We start from the raw sequence: 24,074 nt of genomic DNA, 5'->3' as shown, positions 1-24,074 counted from the left end.
TTACTCTCCTGATTGCATGGCTGACTAGGAGGGTTGGCTGCCACTGCCTAGTATCACAAGAAAGTATACTGCCCCAGAAAAGATCAAAATTCAAATACCATTTCTACTGAATGTGCATCATGTTAGCACCATTGTAAAGTCGAAAAATTATAAGTCAAAGAGTCTTAAGTCGGAAACCATCTGAATAGTAGAAAGAACATAAATGGCTTTGGACTCAAGTTCAAATCTTGGTATAGTAAGTTACCATCTATTATGGGTTGAATTGTATCCCCTCCCTCAAATTCATATGTTGAAGTTCTAAGCCTCAGTACCTCAGATGTGACCTTATTTGGAGATAGAGTCGTTGCAGATGCAATTAGTTAAGATAAGGTCATACTAGAGTAGGATAGATTCTTAATCCAATATGACTTATAAAAGGGTAAATTTAATTTGGTCATGGACATGCACACAGGGACAATGCCATTAAATAAGAAGGCATAGAGCTACAAGTCAAGGAATGCCAAAGATTACCAGTAAAATCACTAGAAGCTAGGGGAGAGGCATGGAACAGATTCTGCCTCATAGCCCTCGGAAGGAACCAACTCTTCCAACACCTTGATTTTGGACTTTTAGCCTCCAGAACTATGAGATAATAAATTTCTAAGCCACTCAATTTGTAGTATTTAGTTATGGCAGCTCTAGCAAACTAATATTCCATCTGTGTGACCTTGGATAAATTATTTTACTTTGCTAATGCCTAGTGTCCCAATCTGTAAAATAAGGGTAATTGTATCTACCTAATAGGGTGGTCACAAGGATTAAAATGAAAAGGCTTTTGCAAACCACCAGGCATTAATAGGCACTACATAAATATTATTTTATATTTGTGGAACACTAATGTTACCCAAGGAAAATGAGACATTTCTGGACATTTTTGGAAAGATTTATTACTAACTATAAGGGTTATGTTTAATACAACCTAAAAGTAATAGGATGGAGAGGATGACCCCTTTTTCCTGTTGGATTCCTTAGAGAGGAGCCCCAGGATTGTCCCGTTCCCTGTAAAAATGTAGCTTTTTGTGGGATAGAACACTAGTACAAGAACCAAAAGTACCCTCAAAAGCAGGAAGATGGAGGCTAACTAACACCCTGTGGTGGGGTAAAGGTGGGAAGGAAAGGAGGTGAACAAAGCTAAAAAATGGGCTAGATGCCTTAGGCCTCCAAGCTTCCCAGCTCACTTCCTTAAGTAAAAAGATTTAGGCTGGGTTGTCCTCTCTTCAGCTCCATAAGGGAAACCCAACAGAGGCCTCACCAGTCTCTGGAACGCCTAGCCCTTTCAGGCGGGGAGTACCTTGCCAAAGCAAACAATCCCAGCTCTACGATTGTGCTCTCACTGGGGTAGGGGAGAACAAAGATCCCTTTCTTTGCTTCCCCAACTCTATGGCTCCAGCCAAAGGCACTGTTTACACAATCTTCCCTGGTGAAGAATTTGTTCCTTTTCTCTTTATGTTGCAGCTGGAAAAGATTGACTCCCTCCTGCCTGTTCCTTTTCCCCAGATCCTTGGTCAGGAAAAGTGCTCAATGCCCGAACCTCCCACCCTCAGTAAAGATGTCAGCACACTTAAGAGTATATCCAGGCCTTTTTTTGATGTGACGGAGAACCTCAAAGTTTTAGTGGCAGAAAGCACATCTGGCTGGGAAAGGGAGACTGGTTGGAGAAATCAGGAGCCTAGCTTGTCTCTATTCCAATTTTATTTGTCCTTCTCTCATTCCCAAGGGATTCCTAAGCTTTCCCAGGTAGATGTCTATGAGTGAATCAACTAATCAAAATCCAGGGCTGTTTTGGGTTCCCTCTTTAAAAGGATAAGATGAGTAGGATGAAAATAGTGTTATCTAGTGGGAAAAGTTTTTTCTTCTTCAGTCTTTAGTTTACTAACTCCAGCAGCATGTTTCCCTCAAGCTCCAAAAACAAAAGCAAGGAGAAAAGGAAGCCCCAGAGTGGTAGAGTCTTATTTTAGTACTGGCAGAGAATCCTAGTGTTAAGTTACTCCTGGTAAATTGGTAACTAAGAAACAGCAGAGAGACAATTTATAAGATCTAGGTCTCCAATAAGAAGTTTAAAAATCTAACTTCACTTACATCTATGACATCTCCAGGAGGCACAATTCAAGGAAATATGCCCATTTCACACAAGATAAGGAACTTAAAGTATAAGAGTTAACCAACAGTGACTTGAACTCAGGATTCTGGGACTTTTAATCTGGTCAACTCCACAGGGCCAAGCTGCTTTCTGAAAATTTTATGGGTCTTTTGCACTGCATAAATTTTCCCTGAGGTAAATCCCCACTGACTAGTCTCCTGTTGCTAAGGGAGTTATGGGCTGGCTGTTTGTTACCCTTTGCAACTATGTTTTGGAAACTTAGAAGTCCCTGTTCCAGCTGTTGAGAGATGTGGATGGAAAGAACTTAGGGGTAAAGAGGAGATGCAAGACTATTTAGGCTCAGATACTATCCCTACAAATACACACACCCCCATCCCCCACCTCCAGCAAGATCTGCAGAGTTTGTTTCTGTAAAATCAGCTACACAGTTCCTGGAAGGCTCTAATCCACAATGGTTAAAAATATCCATCTTGGGGACATAGCTGAGCCAACTAAGCTAAACCTGCCCAGAAACCCAGGAAATGAGCAGTGCGGGTAAAATGAACCCAGAGGTAGACAAAACACTACCTACCTGCAAGACACAACAGAGATGGTATTTATAAAAAAACAAAAACAAAAACAAAAACAAAAAAACAGATCAATCACATTAACTGAGCAATCTAAAAAAATGTCCAGATTTGTCTTTTCCTCTCCTCCAATGATATCCTGGCCCCCCTACTGTGTGGTATGGTATAATGCAACAGCTTTGGTTGGGTTTCTATTGTTTTATCACTTCTCATCTAGATAACCTCGAGGATTAGGTCATGATTCTTGAATCTGAGTCTTAGATTTCTCATTTGTTAAAACAAGAAAAAATATCTACTTCATACAAATGAAATAGCTATAGTAAAAAAGCATGACATATAATTTTTGTTTAAAGGTCTTTTCGTGTTTAGCTTTCTGAGCTAGATTAGATTCAATAAAGTTAGGAAGCAGAGAGGGTCAGGGAAGTCAATTGTGGAGTTTCCTTTCAATGCAAGATTCAGATGAAACTTTGTTCTTTTTGCAGACTGGAAGATTGCACTTGTATTAGCTTTATATTGCTACATAACAAATTACCACAAACTTAGTGGTTTAAAACAACATCCACTTATTATCTTACTATTCTGTAGATCATATATTCAGGCAGGCTTGACTGGGTTCTCTGCTTAGGTCTCACAAAGCCAAAGTCAAGGTGTTGTCTGGGCTGTGTTCTTATCTAGAGGTTCTGAGGAAGAATTCACTTCCAAGCTCATTCAAGCTGTTGGCAGAATTTAGTTCTTTCAAGTTGTAGGACTGAGGTTCCCACTTCCTTGCTGGTTGTTGGTTAGGGGATCAATTTCAGTTCTTAGAGGCTACTTCCCAGTCCTTGCATACGGTCCCCTCTGTTTTTAAAGCCAGCAATTGTGCATCAAATCCTTCCTTCAAATCTGATTTCTCCAGCCAGTTGAGAAAGTTCTTTCAAGGGTTCATGTGATTAGATCTGGCCCAGATAATCTCCCTCTTAATCAACTGTGCCATATAATATAACATAACCATGAGTGCAATATCCCATCAAATTCACAGGTTCTAGAGATTAGAGTGAGACATTTTAGGGGGTCATTTAAAAAATTCTGCCTACCATTGCACTTATTCAAAAAAATAAGAGGAAATGATCTCTTTTGGGGTGAGGGGGAGGAAGAGGTAATAAACTATCTCTAATCATTTACACTACAAAGAGAAGCCAAACATTTGAGATGAGAGAGGCCTGATCTCATCCATGGTATTCTATCATGTCTTCTGCCATTTCTAAAGTGGCTGCTTTGATCACAATATACTAGCACTCACAGTGCCTTGAGGTAAATGCTCAAAAATAAAGACATATTAAGGAATGCCTGGGGACTAAAAAATCTTCCCATGTTTTAGTTTTTCCTCATCAAACGGTGAAAATATGAAGCTGTTTAAGAGTGTGTCCTACATGTTGGAAAATGCATATTTTAAGATATGCCTCAATAAAGTTTCATTGCTCAAAATTTGAAGGATTAGGATAATATTCTCCAGTCACCAGTTGATGTTATTCCTCTTTTTTTCTATTTCAGAATTCAGCTCAAATGTTCCTTCATCTCATTTCTCTTGAATGGAGGTAAGAAAACATAGCAACCTCTAGGTTCCTGGATACCAACTTATGCTAAATCAAGTATTGTTTCCTGAGCAGCTTTCTCATCCTGATGACCTAAAGAGGCCTCAAACTAATAAACTCATCCTGAAAGGGAGGCTAGAACAGGGTTCTTCATTATTGCTGTTAAGCATTTAGATGATTTTCAAAAGACATAATTTTTTTTTCTGATTAGGATGGCACAAACCTATGGATGCTCCTCCTCTGGTACTGAAGAAACACAACTGACTTTTGGAAGAAACTGAGAAGTAAGAAGAGAGAAACAAGACTTGTTGCCTTCAGCATCCCTGGGTTCTCTCTCCAGATGCTTTACAGACAGACTTTATAAACTTTGGATGGTCAATTCCTTTTTATGACAACCAAAGAGGGAGATGTTGTCTGTAAAATGCCTATAATATATTCCGAACTCCACTGAAAATGAGAAAGCAAATTATAATCAATATACATTGAACTCTGATGGCACCATCCTTTCCAAATACTCTGTTGCATGCACATAATTGCTGGGATGAGAATTATTATCCCTGTTTAGTAGATGGGGAGAAATTGAGGTCCTAGAAAGTTATTGGTTGGTGATCTGTCAACGTCACAGTGGCCAGTGGTAGGATATTAGAACTAACACCTCCTGATTTCAAATCATATGCTCTAAAATTCAAGGACAAGTGGAAAGTTTTCATTTGTAATATTATCAAAATTGAAAAGATTTTTAGAAAATTTGCTCTTGGACCCTCTATACTAAAACATAGCACTCCTCTACCCCAAGTTGTTGGCAACTTACATTGCCAATAAGTATTTCTTAGGGCCTGAAACTAAGAGGATCCAGGTTGCCTTGACTCTTCCTGAAGAAATTTGCTTCCAAGATTCTTGCAGCACCATCTCATCATTCACCTCAGAGAGAAAGACAGGCCACTAAGCTATGCACTCTCCAAGCCCCTGTAGTTGAGGTTAGTTAGATTCAATCCCAAAGAAAAGGCCAAGAAGGAAACACAGATGAATCTGAGTTGATAACCAGGGAAAGGGATGGGCAATGGAGGTTCCTACCAAAGGTTCAAACTCAGGTGACCAGAACAAAGGGAGGGCTATTCCTCATCTCCAAATATGTAGATACCTTTCTTCCACCTACTCTTGGCTGAAAGAGCTGACCTTGTGAGGTGTGTCCCACAGCCCAGAATAGTTATTTGGGGCTAGTATAACAATCTGAAAGCAACCTGTACATAGGATTCCTATCAACCTCTGATCACAACAGCAAAACAGCAAAAGTGAATGATTTTGGGTGACCTGCTTCCTGAACATCAGTCCACTCTGGGGTCAAGTCTCTGCCCTGGGTTTTAGTTTTATAGTCATTGATCGAACCAAAAGAAAACCTGTTGTGGTCATCTACATTATCATTTCTGAAAGGAGTTTAATTTATAGTTATTTCAAGCAGATGTAAGATAAGGCTTAAAATTTATCTAGCCTTTAGAAAGTAATTCTTTGCCTTTATACTAACCCCACTGTCCAAGGTCCCTACTGAGGTATTTTTAAGGGAAGAGGTTTATCTTTGCTTATTCAGCCACTTCTTGGCTCGGAAAAATAACAATCTCCAGCAATAATGGGCTTGGGGAAGAGTCCCACAAGTGTGGCAGTCTTACATTCTGGGTCCCAAGACACGATCCTTGCTCTAGATCCAGCTTTGCTAGTCAAAGTTCCTGAGAATCCTTTGACCTCTTCAATCCTGCTACACTTGTGAAGTGGTTGGTTTAGATGATTAAATAAAAATGTGACTAAGATATTGCTGAGATGTGTCAAGCTAGATACTTCTAAAGATACAAAGATGAACATGACATAGTACCTGCCTCAAGAAACTGATAATCTAACTTGGAAGATAAGGCACACAACAAACCCACAAATTATCATAGACTATATAAGCATCATAAAGGATATGTGCTCTATAGTCCTTTATAGAAGTTAATGCTCATTTGGCCGAGTGATGGAAACCAGAGAGCTTCAAGCAGCACTTAAGCTAAGTTTTTTAGGATAATAATGAAGAGTTCGAAAGAGAGTGAAGTGAGCAAAGATTCAGGGAAAGAAAGATGGCCAGAGGGCAAGGCTTGAAGATAAGGACATTTGGAAAATGACAAATAGCGCACTTTGGGTAGAGTGCATGGGAATAATAAAACATAAAGCTGAGAAAATTATCAAAATGTTTTGAATTGGTAAATGCAAAATCAGTCCTTTGGTTCAGGAAGATTAACCTGGCAGTGTTGGCTAGAAGTAAATGCTAAAAGGAAAAGACTAGGAACAGAAGGCCAATTAAGAGATCACTGCAACAGACCAGGTAGGTGGCAGTGAGGGCCTGAGCCAGGATAGCAGTAGTGGAAATAGGAAGCCCATTAGTCATAATTTTAAGCCAGCACTGTAAATTGCTACTGACCCAATCATCTAAATAGGCCATCCCAGGTAAAAATTATTAAAAAGGAGCCCTAATTTGAGTAAAGCTTTCTTGACACAGAATGAAGAACAAGTGAGGCCAGACCCATGTTGAGTTTAAGAACCGTCACCACCCTCCAGGCCTTATACTCCCACCAAGGCACTCAGCCAACTATAGAAAAGAAATATACACAGGAGACTCAAGAAACATCTTATTAATACGGTATTTATTTGTCTTCCCTCTGTCAAACCCTGAGCCAACCACTTTCCCCAGGCTGCCTGGGGAGGTATAGGAAAAGGAACATACAGGGCAGATGAGACACTGGAGAAAGAACTATGGAAGGTGGAGACGGCTCCTTCACATGGCGAAGAGGATGAGAAAGGCCACCATCAGGCAAAAAAGCCCCATGGCCTCTGAGAGGGCAAAGCCCAGAATGGCGTAGGAGAAGAGCTGTTGCTTCAGAGAAGGGTTCCTGGGAGAAGGGGAAGAAAAAAGACTGAATTTCTAGTCCACATAAAGAAAAGAACATCAAAGGTGGGCTCAAGGAGAATTCATCCCCTTAAGCTCATCTCATGTAAGGAGTCTCAGGGTGACATTATCATGCCCAAGTTCTTGCCCTGACACAAGGCGCTAGAGACGGAATGAGGGGCGTGTACAATCCAAAACTGTGTAACAAAACTGTATACAAACATTACCACTTCTAATGCATCATCCGTGTCATCATAACTTAAGATCTCTGGGCCTGGACACTTAACTATCCAGGGACCAACCAGGATGGAAAAAGTATCCAGAGTGGCAGGGTCTATCACAGCAGTGTTTTCAAACTTTAAGCAGCAAAACCCCAAAATACAAAACATATAAAAGCCAAACTGCAATGGTAAAAAACTGGGGGATTTTAAAAGCTTGTATGACTGGTCTCCCCTTCATTCTCTGACAGTCTGTGGGGCATATCTTCAGAACCCTAGGGTTTTATGGAACACAATTAGAAAAACACTGTTCTAGAGGACAAGAGAGTCAGAGGAAAACACTACCTTCTCTCATTTCAAAAACAGTCAAAATATTTTGGGCTTTAAGAAGCTACAACAGTCTATGGGGTTTAGATGATATGAATCAAAATGGGATAAAGAACTCCCAACTTTGAAAGTCAATATGTAATTTCTAGTTCTCTGTCACCTCTGGAAGCCTTCATAGATAAGTTAAAGCAACACCGCCTATTAACAGAATTGTGGACATAGAAGCAAGTAGGCTTCCTGTTTCATACAAATCCTAAAAAATAAACTTATTTCCCCAAAGACATTAAGAGAACTTTTGGGTCTCTAGAGGATTAATTTAGTTCTAACAGCAAGTTGCCCAGAGTTGGTGGGGACCAAATAGTCCCAAGTGTCAGGAAGCAGTGGAGCTGGCTACAGAGGCATTTTTCCCAGGAGTGACAGAGGGGAATTCCCAGGGATGGGGAAAAACAGCAGTGAAGCCACTATGCTGAGGCTTTAAAACAGGGGTAGCAAACTTTCTGTAAAGAACCAGATAGTGAATATTTTAGGCTTTGTGGGTCACATATGGTCTCTTTTGCCTCCCCCCGCCCCCCATGACTAATTAAAAATGAAAAACCCATTCTTAGCTCAGATATACAAAACTGGACTGTAGGCCAGACATACTCACCCACCTTAGTTTGCCGATTTCTGCTCTGGTAGCCACTGGTTACATGTGGCTACTGAGCACTTGAAATATGGCTGGTGACTAAGGAACTGAAAACTTAAACTTGGATACTTTTAATTAAAATTTAAATAGTCATATGTGGCTATTGGCGACTGTACTGTATAGGGTAGTGTAGCTCTAGATCCCTAAATATTACTGCCTAGACCTTTAGAAAGCATATCAGAGAACCAATGGAGGGCCCATCTTACCTGGCATAACCAATGATGAGGCTCCCAAACACAGTCCCAATTCCAGCCCCAGAGCCAGCCACTCCTACTGTGGCAGCCCCAGCCCCAATGAACTTGGCTGCTGTGTCGATGTCCCTTGAAATGATGCTGGTTTGGAAGCTGCGGCTAGAAATAAGTGAGGTCAGGGGACGTGGGGCTGCCAAGCTGCTGAGGCTCTGTGAAAGAGAGGCAGGTAGAAGGTAAAGTTTTCAAGAAATCCCTTTAAGCTATGGAAGCTTTTGTACCATTTAAATGCTTTATGCTATCAAATCCCATGGTTTCTCTCTCAAACAGAATAGTTTTTTATTCCCTGGAAAACCTCCTAAAATGCTGCCAAGCAGAACTTTTTAATGCAAGAGGTGGACTTCAAATACCTTTAGGATTCAAGTATGCTCCAGAAGTCTAAGACTGAAGCTAAAGCCCTAGTCTGTGCTTGGTGCCCTAAAGAGATTATCTTCCTGGGACTAAATGCTCCCAACTGAAGTCAGTAAATTAGGCCAAGTAACAGCAGCTATCAATAGCACGCATGGGCATGTGCTACCAGTGCCAGAGCTGGAACACTAGAGCATATACAGTATCAACTGTTCTCCATTGCCACCTAAAGGCAATGGCCATGATCCTTCACTAATTTATGTCTTTGTCAACTGTCCTCATCACTTCCCCTACTGGTTCTGCAAGGTAACCCTCCCTAACCCTTACCCCAAAACGACAGGCCCAATTCAATCTATAAGGTACCTCATCTGTCAGAGTCTCAGGTCGTTTCAGCACCACTGTAGACACTGATCGGCTCAGCAGCTGAGAAGTGCTCCTGACCTAGTGGGAATGATACAAGGGCAAGAAGGTCAAGGAAGACTGTGGAGAAGACTTTCAGAACAATTCCAAGTTGTTACTCAGATACCCCTTTCATTCTCTCGAACTTAAATCAGAATCTTAGATCATTCTTTTACTTATGGCAAATTCTAGATTCAAGAACCTCACCATTTCTCCTTCTTCCTAGGCTTCTTCTTTGCTTTAAGAGAAAAAAGTCTACTTCCTTTGGGCTCCCCCTTGCCTTACCCTTTCACAGGCCTTGAGAATGAGAACTATAAACCTCAGAAGCATTTCCTTTACTCAATAAGAGAGATTTGGCTAGCCCATAAGGAAACCAATGATTGGAGTATCTTCTGAAAAATAGGCACAAAGATCCATGCTCTAAATTCACCAACTCCTGGTAGCCTTTTCTGACTAACCCCAAGCCAGTATGTCCAAGGCACACAACATGGTGATTAACAACCAGGGCTTTACTCAGATCTAGTCATCTTAGCACTGTATCAGCTGTGCAGTCTTTGGACAAGTCACTTACATTTTTCCAAGCCTGTTTTCTCACCTTTCAAATGGGAATAATTTATCTCAGGGTTGATTTCAGGAGTAAATGAGATTATGTATACAAATTGCTAAACTCAGTGCCAGGCATAGTCAGTACTCAACAAATGGTATCCACTAACAGTATCACTCTTTTTCACTATTGATGGATAAACCCATTGCTTCCACCATTTAATAATTTGTAATTTCTTCCATGCTGTTGCTTCTAAGTCAAATATTTTTCCAATGTATATTTATGTGTATTTTAGCATCCCACCCAAATTTAAGCTTCCAAAGGGAACTCTTAACCATGGCTCTTCAACACTCAGGACAAGATCCTGTACACAGTGTATACTCAAGTCCAATTTAGGAAATCTACTTCATGTTTATTATTTCTGGCTGGGTTCCAGTTTACAGAAAGTTTCAGGATAGGAATAACCTGATCTTAGTCTATATTATCATTTACACTCTTCTAAGATGGCTGGATGAAAACAGACCTCCAAGGGATATGAGAGTTGCCTGACAAGCATTCACTCTTTATTGCCAGGCTAGCAGACCAAAGGGTATTCCCCTAGCTCAACTGTGAAGAACGAGGTTTGGCAAGGAAGAGACAAGATGTCCCTCCTTAAAAACTCTTACAGAAAAAGCAGATACTCACCAACGAGGGGGTAGACACAAACTTGGTGCAGGCATACATTTTCAGGGGATGAGGGGCTGTGGCAGGAGAGCTGGAATTACAGAAACAGCATTGTAAACATTGTCCTTGCTCACCAAAGAACACCCTTATTAGCAGAAAAGGTGCTCTGGAAAATTTAAAGGACCCAGAGAGCAGAGTGGCTGACCTCAGTCTTAGAAGAGACAGAATTCGAACACGGGTCAAGATTTCCTCCACATACTTCCAACTTTTCCTTATAATTGTGTGACTTCCTCTGGTCTGAACGAGTAGGCACTAGGTCCCAGCTTTAAGACCTGTTATTCCTTTCTTTAGCCCTGTGACTTGGGGGTTGTCAGAGGAATTTCCCAAGAGTGTCCTTTGCCTAAATTTTCCTGTTTCTATTCAAAAGGAACCCTTCTCAAGACCTCATTGTTTGGACCTTAAAAGGTTGCCCTTTAAAGACTCTTGGGAGATATTTGTTGAAGGCCAACACACTGGAAGGAAATCCAACAATCTTTTTACTTAATTACCTGGAAGTAGTTGATTCCTCAGAACACTTCAATTTTCTACATTAACAGGGTGAGACAGATCAATGAGGAACTTTGCCATTACTCTAATTAGCAATGACTGTTAAAATATTTATTTTCACCATCACACTAAAGGGTATACAATTTTGTATTCCCATGATGTGAAACAATCTGTAGGTGCCTGAGCTGGTAAAACTGAAGTTGAGAGAAGTGGGTGAGTGAACTATCTAAAGGCAAGGTTTTCCCAAGTGAAGTGAGAGGCTCACCTGAACTAGTTATATGGGGATAAAGATGGTGTATTCGAAAAACATTGTCTTGGGTCCCACCTTAGAACCTTCCTGGTCAAGATCTCTGGGGTTAAGGCCCAAGTACCATAAATTTCAAACAAGCTTCCAAAATGATTCTTAGATACACTGAGAACATGGTCTAAAAACCCGTCTTGAAACTATGGTAGTAGTAGAGCCAAGACTTGAACTTTCACTTGTAAGTGAATGCTTTCTAATATGTTACAGGTTGAAATGCCCAAGAGATAATGTAGGCCTGTTAAATGACACTTCCCTATATAAGTTGGACTCATATTTTTCCGGTTTACACTTCTGAATCCAGAATCTTACTTTTAGATTAATGGATGTTTTCAACTCTTTTCCTGTTAGAACTCTGACTTCTGCCTCATATATAACTCTGATCCAATTTTGTTGCCAGACTATTCAGATTTTCTTGGGTCAAAATTCAAAATTTCTTTAAAAAAGCAATAAATCAGAAAAAAAATTAAAATAAAAAGGGAATTTTCCCCCAAGGAAGTAAACCTCAACATCATCATTTGTAAAATGTAGTTCTTAAGGGGATTAAATGAAATAACGTATGTAAAGAGCTTAATGTGGTGCTGGCACAGTAATGAGTCCACGACAAAGGGTGGCAATTAAGGAGCCTGCAAGAAGTGCAGATTCCTCCCCTGGTCACCTAACCTTGGTAACTGTGCAACTGTTAGCTTACAACATCTTAGGCAACAGCACCATCCAGAATTAGAGGGCCAAAATCATCTTGGGTTTCTGCCTCAGTGCAGATTAGTCACAGTTACAAAGCTGCTAATTTAACCATTCTCTTTCTTAAACCTTTTCCTCTTGAGGGCAGTGTCTGGGGACTCTCAGTAAACCCTTGACAGGAGAGCTGGCAGGTGCACACTATCCAAAGCCAAGTCTCACCCCACCCTTTTGGGCCTGCTGCCTCTAACGGAAAACCTATTAATCTACCACTTGTGTTTTTTGCAACTTCACCGGAGTGTTAGGAACAGTACTGGAAGACAAAGGTTCCAAAGAAACCGGCCTCTTTTCTACTATAGCTCTCCCAGATCACAACCTTAAGGGAGCAGGTGTTTTGACTGTTCTGTTCATTTCTACCATGTTCACAGTTTACTTTTTAAATTGACTAGAGGGGTTGGTGGCGTTAGATGATCCACTATCTCCACTGCTCAGCACCTGAGGTCCTGAAGTCTGGAGGTTTCGGGATAAAGGAACGGAGTCAGGATGAGAAAGCAGAGATAGGAAGGGAGAGTCTGGGGGTTGTGACATTTCTGAAAGGGTAAAGGGTAAGAAAAGAGACTTGTAAGGGTTGAGTCGGAACAAGTGAAATGAGCACTCTGGGATTTGGCTTTCGCCAGCTCCAAGGCGCCCTCCCCCAGAGAGACGTCCAAGATGGCGCCAGGCCCGCGCGGTTGGAGGTCACTCACACGCGGAAGGGGCACACTTAAGGCGCGGGGATAACGGGAGCGAGGGAGGACGTGAGGACCCGGGTGGGAGCATGCAAGGTAAGGGCCTCAAAGCATTCGCGCGAGGTAGGGTATCCCGCGCGCCTGCGCGGCGCAAAGCGAGTGAGGGGGCCCAAGGCCTTACCTGCTCCCGGGGTAAAGAAGACAGAGAGGGGCGGGGGGCGGGAATAAGAGAAAAGAAGGCTCAACGCATGCGCGGCCCGGACCAACGAGTCGACCCGCCAAGGATAGAGCGATTGCAATGTTGAGGCGGCTCAGGCGCCACAGCGCCGCCTGCCACCTCTGTGGTGGCACCTGTCCAGTCCTCCACCTGGCGTTGGAGAGGAGAAACTACAGGCGGAGCCGATGGTATGCAGAAATGAAAACTCCGTAGTTTAAGCCGATCCCTAATGTGGCTTGCGGTTTGGTCTGTACTGCGTATGGGATCTTGGACCTGCGTCCCCTTTCCGAGCATGCGCAGTCACATTGGAAAAAAAAAAATCTACCCAGAAAGTCCGTGTTAAGTAGCATGCAATCGGGATTGGGGTTCATTGCCCAAAATATAGCAGGAGGAAAATGAAGACATGGGATTTCTGTATTCTGTTGCCTCTCGAAACTAGGCTTTACGGATGAGAAACCTGTTCAGTGGGCGAATAGTCAGCAAAATGCTCTAGGTGCTTCTAGTGGCTTTGCCTTTATTTCCCTCTCCCTCTTTCTTCATTCTGGTGATCAGCCAGAAGATCCAGATCAGGGCTAAAGATGATTGGGACACAGACCCTAAGTTCTGAGACAGTGCAGAAATAACGGCCACCAGTGACCTGCAGTGAGGTTGCGAGGTCACCCTCGACATGCCCGTGCCTCTGCCCAGGCTTCATCTACTCGAGATAAGCAGACACCCATAAGATGCTCCCATGGAAACCCCTCGGCTTCTCCCTCGTGCCCTTTTGCTCGTCCTTCTGCTATGCAAGGAAGTGAGTAGGTGGGGGGTTCTGCCCCTCATTGCTTCTAGGTTTCTTTGTCTCCCAGGCGGGGTCTGAAGAGCCCCTTCGCAAGAGGAGGGCAGCAAGGCCTGCCTCATTCCTCTCATGTGCAAACCCCAGGCACCGTTCCTGAACGCAGCACGGGGAAAGCTCACCAAACCTCCATAAAAGAATTAGAGAAAAGAAAGCCACAGCTATAAATAAAGCCAAATCCGCCGCCCTCTGAGGGGCTGTTTGTCCTCCCCTCCTTGGCCCCGTCCTTCTCACCGCCCCCTCCCGGTTCCCGGCCCCGCGGCGCCCCGGCCCCGAGCTCCTCCATTTAATCGGATTTGGGAGAAGGGGAGGATAAATCACGGCAGCAGCTTTACGGTCCCGAAGGAGAGGCGAGCCGCAGCCAGGCACACCCTGGCCGGCGATAAAAACCGCCGCTGAAAGCCCACGGAGCAATTTCCCGGGACCCCGAGCGACGCCATTACAGGAATGTAATTTTGCCCGGATGAGGCCCTGAGTTTAATTATCCTCGCGGAGGAATTTCAATGCGGCCAATCCATCTTGCAGGCGGGCGGCAGAGGGATTTATATGGGCCCGTTATTTCACACCGATCCTCCATCTGCATTTTTATGGCCCTGAGTTCTGAAAGGGAGGGGGAAGGAGTGGAGAGAAATCAGAGGAGCGGGCGAGGAGAGTAGGGTGGGGGAACTTTCTCGCCCTTCTTAAATCTACGATTCCAGCTCAATGAAGATTCTCACTCGTTCCTCTGAAATTCCCAAATCTCCCTCCAGTTACAGTGGTTGTCTTGGAGGAGGAGGGTAGGTGAAGAATGAAGCTGGGATCCTTGCAAATCAATCAACAGGTATTTACCAAGTACCAAGCAGTGCAAGGCACTGTGTCAGATGCTGCGAAGAACAGGGGAAGACGGCTAGCAAGGATATCCCCTGAAGTCCTCAGACACCCCATCCCGCCCATACTGAATTCCTTTTAGCTCTCAGCTTCTAGTCTTCCGAGGCAAAAAGTCCACAGTTCTCAGGGGCCGCTACCACCAAACGGTTGTTGCAGCTGTTTGTTGCGACATTGAGACTCCTCTCAGATATCACTAACAATCCCAAAGGAGGTTTGGAGAAGGGACCTGGGAGGAAGCTAAATCTGGCTCCTCCCCAAAGTTGTTACGGCCTGCAAGGTTTAATTCTTCCTTAATCCCATTCTCTGGGCTCTGGATTCATCTAAACCTGGGTTCTTAAATCGCTGTGTGACCTTGGGCAAGCTGTTTAACCCCTTTAAGTCGATTTCCTCCCACGTAAATTGGGAATAATCATAGCGCATACCCCACAGCGAACATTGGGAAAATATAAGTGAAGCTTTTAGCGAGGTCCTTTGAAACTCAGGAAGAGTTCAATAAATGCTAGTAATAGTAATAACAACAATAATTATTATAGTTAGAGGCATTACAACTCAATTCTGCACTGCTCCCTAGAGACTTTATTCAAGGTCCTTGCAATTATTACTATACTTTTTAACCTACATAAATCATGCAAAACAAGTTATTTGACGGGTTGGTGGGTAGAGATCTGTGGAGAGGGCTGAGAAATCTGGCGCCTATTGCTACTAGGTCAGAAGCTAGAAATTAAATCAGTAGGAGAATAACGAGACTACAAAAAGTAGATGGAGGTATGTGAGGAGTGAATTTGAAAACAACAAAAGATGATCCAAGAGAACATTAGCAAGGTGTCTAGGGATCTTCCTTACCAAGGGCTTGGGAAAGTGTCCTTCCTTCACTTCACTGAGGGAAAACTGGGGTCCAGGAGGTAAAGGGTGTGGAGTCAGAACTATCTTTGCCAATCAATCCCTTCCTTTTCCTACCAGACCATGTAACAAGGTTGGCCTGATTGGCCAGTTTTTCTAATGACTGTTAGTGGCAGATTCTGACTGGTTAGCAGCCTTCCTGCACGGGTTATGAAGAAATGAGATTGATCTTTTCTTTCTTAAGATTGGTTAACAACCCTCAGGGGAGCCAGAGACTCATTTTAATTGACTGGATAGGCCAGGAGGAAAGTCCAGCATCTCTCATATAGACTCTTTCTTGGTGTTCTTTTCCACAAAGGTCACCAAGAAAGAGTCTTGTTTGGCTTATGCATGTTTGCTTTTGAACGGGAAACGGTAGCTTAGTGAAGAAGAATCAAGAGAATCATGCAGGCATGCCGCACAGTTCAGTTGAAACCCCAAGTGGAGGAACATAAGAGGAATAAAAAGAGACTAGGACACAGGGAAACACAAAGAAAAAATTTTTCAGAGAGAAGAGAAAAGGTTTGAATAATTTGTTTTTCACTCCTGATAGTTTAAGATGAGGCTACTTTATGATGCATTTTGCTAGATGTACATGTTGCCAGCACATGGTGTGGAAAGAATAGCTGTCCTAGAAACAGGAGACTGGGAGTGTAGTCCCAGCCTGACTACAAACTAGCCGAGTAACTCCACAAGTTGCTTCAGCTCTCAAAACTCCAGTTTTCCTCATTTGGAAAAATCAAGGAGAGAAGTAGGTGATCTCTAAGATTCCATCCAGTGTTAACGTCCCAGGATTCTCTTTCTTTCTGCTAAACAGGCAATTTTGTACAAGTTGAAGTAGTACCTTTGCACTTGAACTTCTTTATTTATAATCGTTAATTTTAAGCTCCTGGGGCTGGTGGACACTGACCGATGTATTTTCTACTTCCTCTTGCTAAATCAGTTCCCCATGATAGCAGGACTGTAATCTATCAGCAAACCTCCCTACTCCAGGAGAAAGAAAACAGTAAATGGAAGAAGAGAAAGGATCATTAGTATCCAGGCTTCTGAGGGAGGGATCAGTGGGAGAGTTGGTGGCAGAAGGATGGCCAAACAAATTTTTGCTGGGGAAGAACCTAAGTTTCTCTGAATTTGTATGATGAGTTTGTACAGGTCCTACATATTTATCTAGAGGCCATGATTAAATACCTATGTGAACAGATTTGGTCCTTGCCATTTGGTGACTTCCAAGCAAGAAACACACAAAGGCAGAACAGAAAATAAAAGTCATTGTGATATATTGTGAAGAGCTAAGGACACCAAACTAGAGATCTGAATCTAGATTTTGGAATACTACTAATTATGTGACTTTGAGAAAATCACTTCCCCTCTCTGGACTTCAGTTTTCTCTACCGCAAAATGTAGGAAAATGCTTCATGATTATGAAGTTCTCTTTCAGCTTTAAATATAAACAGCATAGATCTGTCCTTCCTGGTTTGCCCTTATCTCCTGTGACTTCAAGTGATCGGCGAATATTTATTAAGCATCTACTATGTGCAAGGTATTATGCTACAAATTGTGAGTGGGAATAAAGAAGGAGAAAGCATAGTCCCTTCTCTTCATAAATTTATAATCACTAAGACATATACATATATAATTAATATGCAGCAAGATTTAATAGATTGTATGGGTAATAGGAGTTGAGGCAATATGACTTCCAGTTAGAGTGATCAAAGGGCACCATGATTAAAGTAGTTTTTTCTTCTTTTAAAAAAAGATGAAAAATTTGAATCATAAAAAATAATATATATCACTTATTCAGCAGATATTCATTGAGATCCTATGTTGCAGGCACTGTCCTAGGTGCTGGAAACACAGCCGTGAACAAAATAAGACAAAAATCTTTTTCTTCCCAGAGCTGACATTTTATATAAATCATGAAGCATAGTAATGAATACCCATTAAACCACCCCTAATTTAAGAATAGAAAAAAAAATTACCAATAGCACTGAGAGGCCCACGTGCATCTCTCTTATAGTAGCCCCTGAATTTTATGTTTATCATTTTAAGGTTTGTCTTGAAATTTTTGCCACATATTGTTTATTTTGGGCCCCACCCCCCTTTCTTTTTACCATTCTAAGAAATATATATTATTTTTTTAAACCTCTTCACTTGCTCTTTTCATTAAACATTATGTTTCTAAGATTCTTTCATGTTGATGTAGGTAGCTGTAGTTCATTCGTTTTCATTGATGTATGATAGTCCACCAATATGTTAAGTCCCTTGTTGATGAGTACTTAGGTTTGTTTCCACTTTTTTGTCATTACGAACAATGATACTCATAACATTTCTGCACATCTCCTGGAATACATGGGCAATAGATTCTTTAGGATATATAAAAGGGAATTTCTCAATTGTAGGATATGAATATCTTCAACTTTTCTAGATAATGTCAAGTTGTTTTCCAACATTTATGCCCATTAAGGTATATAAGAGTTTTGATTGTTACTCTATCTTTATCAACTTTAGTATTTAGTCAATCTGTTGAATGTAAAATGGTATTTCATGGTAGTTTAAATTTATATTTCCCTGATTATTAATGAAGTTGAATATCTTTTCATATATTTATTGGCCATTCGAGTTTCCTCTTCTGCGAAATGCCTATTCATGTATATCTGCCATTTTCCTATCAGATTATTTGTCATCTTCCTATTGAATTTTTAAAAGAAATTTATCTATCTATCTATCTATCTATCTATCTATCTATCTATCTATCTATTTATCTATCTATCTATTTCTGTCATCTAATACTGATCCTTTGTTAGTGGCAGCTATCTACTCCCCAGTTTGTGGAGGGGTTGGGATTTTAGTAGAGGCTTAAAGGATGGATGATTTCAATTCCAGCTCAGAGTCCTCATTTAGAAGGATTAATTAATTCTTAATTCATTCATCAAATATTTATTGAATGTCTAGCCAGACATCATGCTAGAAGCTGAGAATAGAATACCACATTTGTGCACCTCTTACCACTTCCAAAATCTAGTTGGGTCCAAGCCATTGACATCTCTTCCTGGACCACTACAATAGCCTTTTAGTTGATCTCTCTGATTCCAATCTGGTTTTGCCACAGTCTACTCTCCACACAGTAAGTAGCTAAAGTGATCTTTTAAAATGTAGATCAGATAATGCAACTTAAAACCTCCTAATCATGTTCCAGTACTCACAGAAAAAATTCCAAGGTTCAGTACTCACAGAAAAAATTCCAAGGTTCAGCTACAGTAGACTCCCACTGACCCTCAGACACACCAAACTTGTTCCCACTCAGTCCCTTTCCTCTGCCTGGAACATTTTTCTTCCAAATCATGCCTATTCTTTCATTTCATTTAGGTCTCATCTCAGATATCACCTCTTTAGGCCTTTCCTGACCACCCAATTTAAATAGCCACCACCTTCCCTTCTGTATCTCCTTATCTTCCTTTATTTTTCTTTTTAGCATTTATTATAGTTTTATTTTTATTTATTTTTTTATTGCTTTTTTCCCTTATTAGATTAGCTCGACTAGGACAGGGACCTTGTTCACCACTGTATCCTCAGCATTTAGAACAGTACCTGGAGCATTCTAGGCTCTCAACAGAAATTCTGTGAATGATTGAACAGTAAATAAGATAGAGTCCTTGCTCCTAAAATGTTTATAGTCTAGCAGAGCATACAGAGAATTAAAAAGACAAATCATTTCACTACAGTATGATAATATTATAAGAGGGGTAAGCACTGGATGTTAGGGGAGCACATAGGAAGGACATGCACCTAGTCCTGAGAAGTAGTAGTCAAGGAAGGCTTCCAGGAGGAGGTGACACTTATGAGACACTTGAAAGGCCTGTATAGGGAGGGAATAGATGAATGTCCCATTGAGAAGAAGCAGTAAGTACAATTACTTCGAAGTGAGGGATTATGTGGTCTCTTCCCCAAAGGGCAAGTAATTCAGTGTGGCTAGAATGAACAATTGTGGGTGTGGCAAGGTACAGAGAAGTGAGACTGGTTATTTAAGGCTAGATCCTGTAGGATCTTGAGCATCAAGCTAAGACATTTGGGTTTTACCCAAGGAGTCATTTCAATAGAAGTGTAAGAAGCTCAGATTTGCATTTTAGATCATTCTAGCTCTAATATGAAGAATTGATGAGGTGGGGTGGGACTGGGGGCATGGAGTGCAGTAAGAAGCTGTTGTTCTAATCCAGGTGGGAGACGATGGTAGTGACCTGAACTCTAAGGTGATAGTGGAGATGGAGAGAAGTATGCAGAGTTCAAGAGGTTTAGAAAGAAGTGATAGGCCTCAGTGATCAATTGTTGTGGGGGATGAAGGAGAGGGAGAGATAAGATGGTGCTCAGTGTTTTGGTCTGGATTCCTTGAGTGGTGCCATTTCTTCTAAGCCTAGTCTTTTTGTATCTCCACGAACCACCCTCGTTGGCTCCCCAACCTAGGAACCCTACCTCTTAGGTTGACCTGCTTCTAAACTTGGTCTTGTACTGGATGAGCCTGCACAAATTTAACCTTTTCTTCTGAGCTCTACTCCCTCAATTTTCTCCTTACTAAAAGAAACTGAAACCACCACAGATCCCCCTGATTGTGTTCTTACTTTTCTAACCCTACCTAAGTTATTAGGCCCTGCCTTGTGTATTAGATTGGAAACTCATCGAAGAACAAGGATCTTCGCAGTATCACAGAGGCTAAGCAGGGTTGTGGCTTTTGAGAGCTACTGATGAATGCTAATACAGCCTGAAGACTTCCAGACACAAAGGACAGAAGAATGGCAGGATAGACAGTAAAATGACTACAGGTATGCACGGTAAATTAGATGTATCCTCTTCAGTCTGGGAATAGCAGGAGAGGTCTTGGCAGCTCTGAAAAGGCAGGGGAGAGGAAATCAGCACCTTCTTTTGCAGTATGAAAAAATTTCAGGTAAAGGGTAGATTTGGGAAGCTGTGAGGATGAAGAGGGGTGAATTACTTAGTGGGCCAGTATGGGGTCTTTCTAGGCAGAAAGGACAGAAAGGCAGGAGGAAAAGAGTCAGAGTGCTATAGTGAAATGAGTGGGCCCACTCCTAACATTTGTGGAACCCAGGGCAAGATAAAAAAAATATATAGGCCTACATACCAAATATCTAAATATGTGAAAGTTTTAAATCAAAGCTAACAAACCGTTAAATAAAACATGTTCTTCATCTGAATGAGAAAATATATTTGCCAGCAACAGCTCTGATAAGGGCCTGATATCCAAAATATACAAAGAACTCATACAACTTGATAACAACAACAACAACAACAACAAAAACGATCCAATCAAAATATGGGTAGAGGACATGAACAGACACTTCTCCCTAGAGGACATACAAATGGCCAACAGATATATGAAAAGATGCTCAACATTGCTATCTATTAAGGAAATGCAAATCAAAACCACAATGAGATACTACCTCACACCTGTTAGAATAGCTGTAATCAATAGGATAAGTAATAGCAAATGTTGGATAGGATGTGGATCGATCCTTCATACACTGCTGGTGGAACTGCAAATTGGTACAGCCACCATGGAAAACAGTATGGCGGTTCCTCAAAAAACTAAGAATTGATCTACCATATGATCCAGCAATCCCTCTACTGGGTATTTACTCCAAAGACTTGCAAAACCCATATCCAAAAAGATATTTGCACATCAATGTTCATAGCAGCATTATTCACAGTGGCCAGGACATGGAAGTGTCCTATGACAGATGATTGGCTAAAGAAGCTGTGGTACATATATACAATGGAATATTACTCAGCCATAAGAAGAGGTGAAATACAGCCATTTGAGACAACATGGATAGACCTTGAGATAATCATGCTAAGCGAAAGAAGCCAGACAGAAAAAGTTGAAAATCACATGATATCACTTATATGTGGGATATAAACCTAAAAGCAAACAGAGACTCATGGACATAGACTGTAGGCTAGTGGTTACTAGTGGGGTGGGGAGGGGAGGAGGAGGTGGACGGGGTAAAGGGGATCAGATATAGGGTTTACGGGGAGGGTGAAGTAGGTAAAGGAGATCAAATATATGGTAGCTGAAGGAAACCGGACTTTGGGTGGTAAACACACAATAGAATATATAGATGTTAAATGATAATGTACACCTGGAAATTCTATAATTGTATTAATGTTACCCCAATAAATTTAATTAAAAAAATAATTAAAAAAAACATGTTTTATTATCTTGACGAATATATGAATATCAACCGGGACGTTTATATTTAGAATTCCAGGACTCCTCCAGCCCCCCGTATGACCCTCGGGTTCTCTTTTCATTCTTGGCTCATGTCCGACTACCTGAGAGGCCTCACACAAAAGTATGTGCTCAGTGCACCCACACTTGTAAATTCTGTCTACATTTCAGGCCAATAGGGCTAGTAGTGTGCCCTTCAGCAGCTCTTCTGTGCTTTCAGGAGATTGGGCCCCAGGAAGAGGCCCTGGAAAAGAGCTTGTGGCTGTTCGACAGGGGATTCTGGCCACTGGAACATGGTATAGGAGCAGGGAGGCATGAGCTCTGTCTGGGTAGGGACATCCTCTTGTCTTAAATTATCTTCACTCTGGAGGAGGAGGAGACCCTCTAAAACAGACATCCAGGGTAGAGGTCCTTCTTCCAGATCTAAGGACATGGACTCTGAAATCATATAGGCTGGATTTGAATCCCTAATATGATATTTATTTACTCTTCTTTGAATCTTGCTCAATACTCTGAACTTGTTTTCTTACTTGTATAACGAAGATAATATCTATGTCATAGGTTATTGTGAGAATTAAATAAACTAATATGTGCAAAGCACTTGGTATTTAATAACTACCGTTCATTCACATTCCTTTCCACTCACCACCATGCTTTCTTCACGTAACCATGGAGGCTGGGGAAAAAATATAGTTTGTTTTTTTTTTTTTTCAGGCAAGGCTGTTTGGGAGGAGTGTGTCTGGGAAAAAGGAGTTTCTAAGGAAGACAGTAATAATCTAGGCAGTAATAATCTCAGCTCAGGCTAGGACCATGTGGGAGAAAGAGGAAGAGTAAGCTGTCTTATATACAGATAAATGAGAAATGGTAATGGTGTGATTACTTTTACAGTCTGTTTTGCTGGCAGTAGTAGCTGATTACTGTTTTGGTTCTTGGTGTTCAGGTTAAGATAGGTGAAGAAGGTGTGAATAATCTAAAATAATAGAAAATCCATCATTTCTTGATGACTAGGAACACCGTCAGAGGAACACATGGTTGCAAACACGGATTCTGTCTTTCAGAGACTGACCCTCTTATTAAGTTGATCTTGTATTGTTCCTGAACATGTATAGATTCTTACCACATGCTGTCATTCTTGCTACTCCTGTAGCTGGAATGCCCTCTTCCCACTTCTCTGCCATTCCAAATTCTACTCTTTATTTCAGGTTCATCTTTCCATGTTAAGCATCCTTGCCCACCACCGTCCCCCATTTCTGCTGAGCTCTTCCTAGTCTGTATCACCTAGAAATAATTCATGATCTTAATATGCTTACTATTTTGTACTCTTCTCTTACTGTTTCATGTATGCAAGTCTTCTCTCCCCAAATAGCATTTAAGTTTATTAAGGGAAGGAGCTATGTTTCTATTTCTCTTTTTTTTCTCACGGTGTCTATGTATTTATTCAATATACATTTATTGAGTTCCCATGTGCCTGAACTGTGTTAGGTGCTGGGATACAAAGATGGGTGATATATCTATATATCTATATCTCCTCGTCACTAGAGAAGCTAATAAAGTTATGGACTAATGGTTTGATAACTGCCTATAAAAGTGTTGTGCACATAATGGGCCCTTGATATAGGTTTGATGGATTGATGAACCATGCTGCTTTTCAACTAGGCATTCAATGACTGAATGAATGAATGAGACAACTGAATAATGAGCCCCTGATAGAACTGTTTCAGGTGTACTCCTCCTATATAAACCTTGTTCTAGCAGACTTAAAGGTGTAAGACTGGTTTGAGTGGAGAAGTGGTCTTTACAGTCATCAAAACAGAGAGTCTGCTGTTTTTTTCAAGGCTATGTCAAGGCAGTGTTCACTCTTTCCCTTAAGGCCTAGTAATTAAATCACCAAGCATTTTACAGGCATTGGTGAATACCTTTGGTCAATTCGTGTCATTCAGGTTGGTGAGTTATGAGAACTCTGACCATCACCATAAAAAAATAGCTATTATTGAATAGTTATTATGTGCTAGATATTGTGCTGATTTCCTTACACAAATTATCTAAATCCTAACAACAACCCTATAAAGTAGGTACAATTATTATCCCCATTTTACAGAAGAGGGAACTGAGACACAGCTAATAAGCGGAAAAGGCAGGACTTGAATCCAGGAAGTCTGATTCCACAC

The 24,074-nt window shown here is 41.4% G+C and overlaps 1 protein-coding gene across 1 annotated transcript; it reads right to left on the bottom strand.

Moving 5' to 3' along the window:
• Window positions 1-6,929: 6,929 nt before the first annotated feature.
• ATP5MC2 (ATP synthase membrane subunit c locus 2) lies at window positions 6,930-14,362 on the bottom strand. Its single transcript, XM_011375785.2, has 6 exons — window positions 14,258-14,362; window positions 13,055-13,260; window positions 10,642-10,711; window positions 9,378-9,455; window positions 8,625-8,818; window positions 6,930-7,192 (listed from the first exon to the last, which is right to left on the bottom strand). The coding sequence occupies exons 1-6, from the start codon at window positions 14,360-14,362 to the stop codon at window positions 7,078-7,080; spliced, it is 768 nt and encodes a 255-aa protein (XP_011374087.2). The 3' UTR covers window positions 6,930-7,077.
• Between the last annotated feature and the right edge of the window lie 9,712 nt (window positions 14,363-24,074).

The sequence above is a fragment of the Pteropus vampyrus genome, unplaced genomic scaffold, assembly GCF_000151845.1.
Source record: "Pteropus vampyrus isolate Shadow unplaced genomic scaffold, Pvam_2.0 Scaffold276, whole genome shotgun sequence".
In the NCBI taxonomy this organism is placed as follows: domain Eukaryota; kingdom Metazoa; phylum Chordata; class Mammalia; order Chiroptera; family Pteropodidae; genus Pteropus; species Pteropus vampyrus.
The sequence above is the reverse complement of the archived record's forward strand: the minus strand, read 5'-3'. Positions and strand labels throughout refer to the sequence as shown.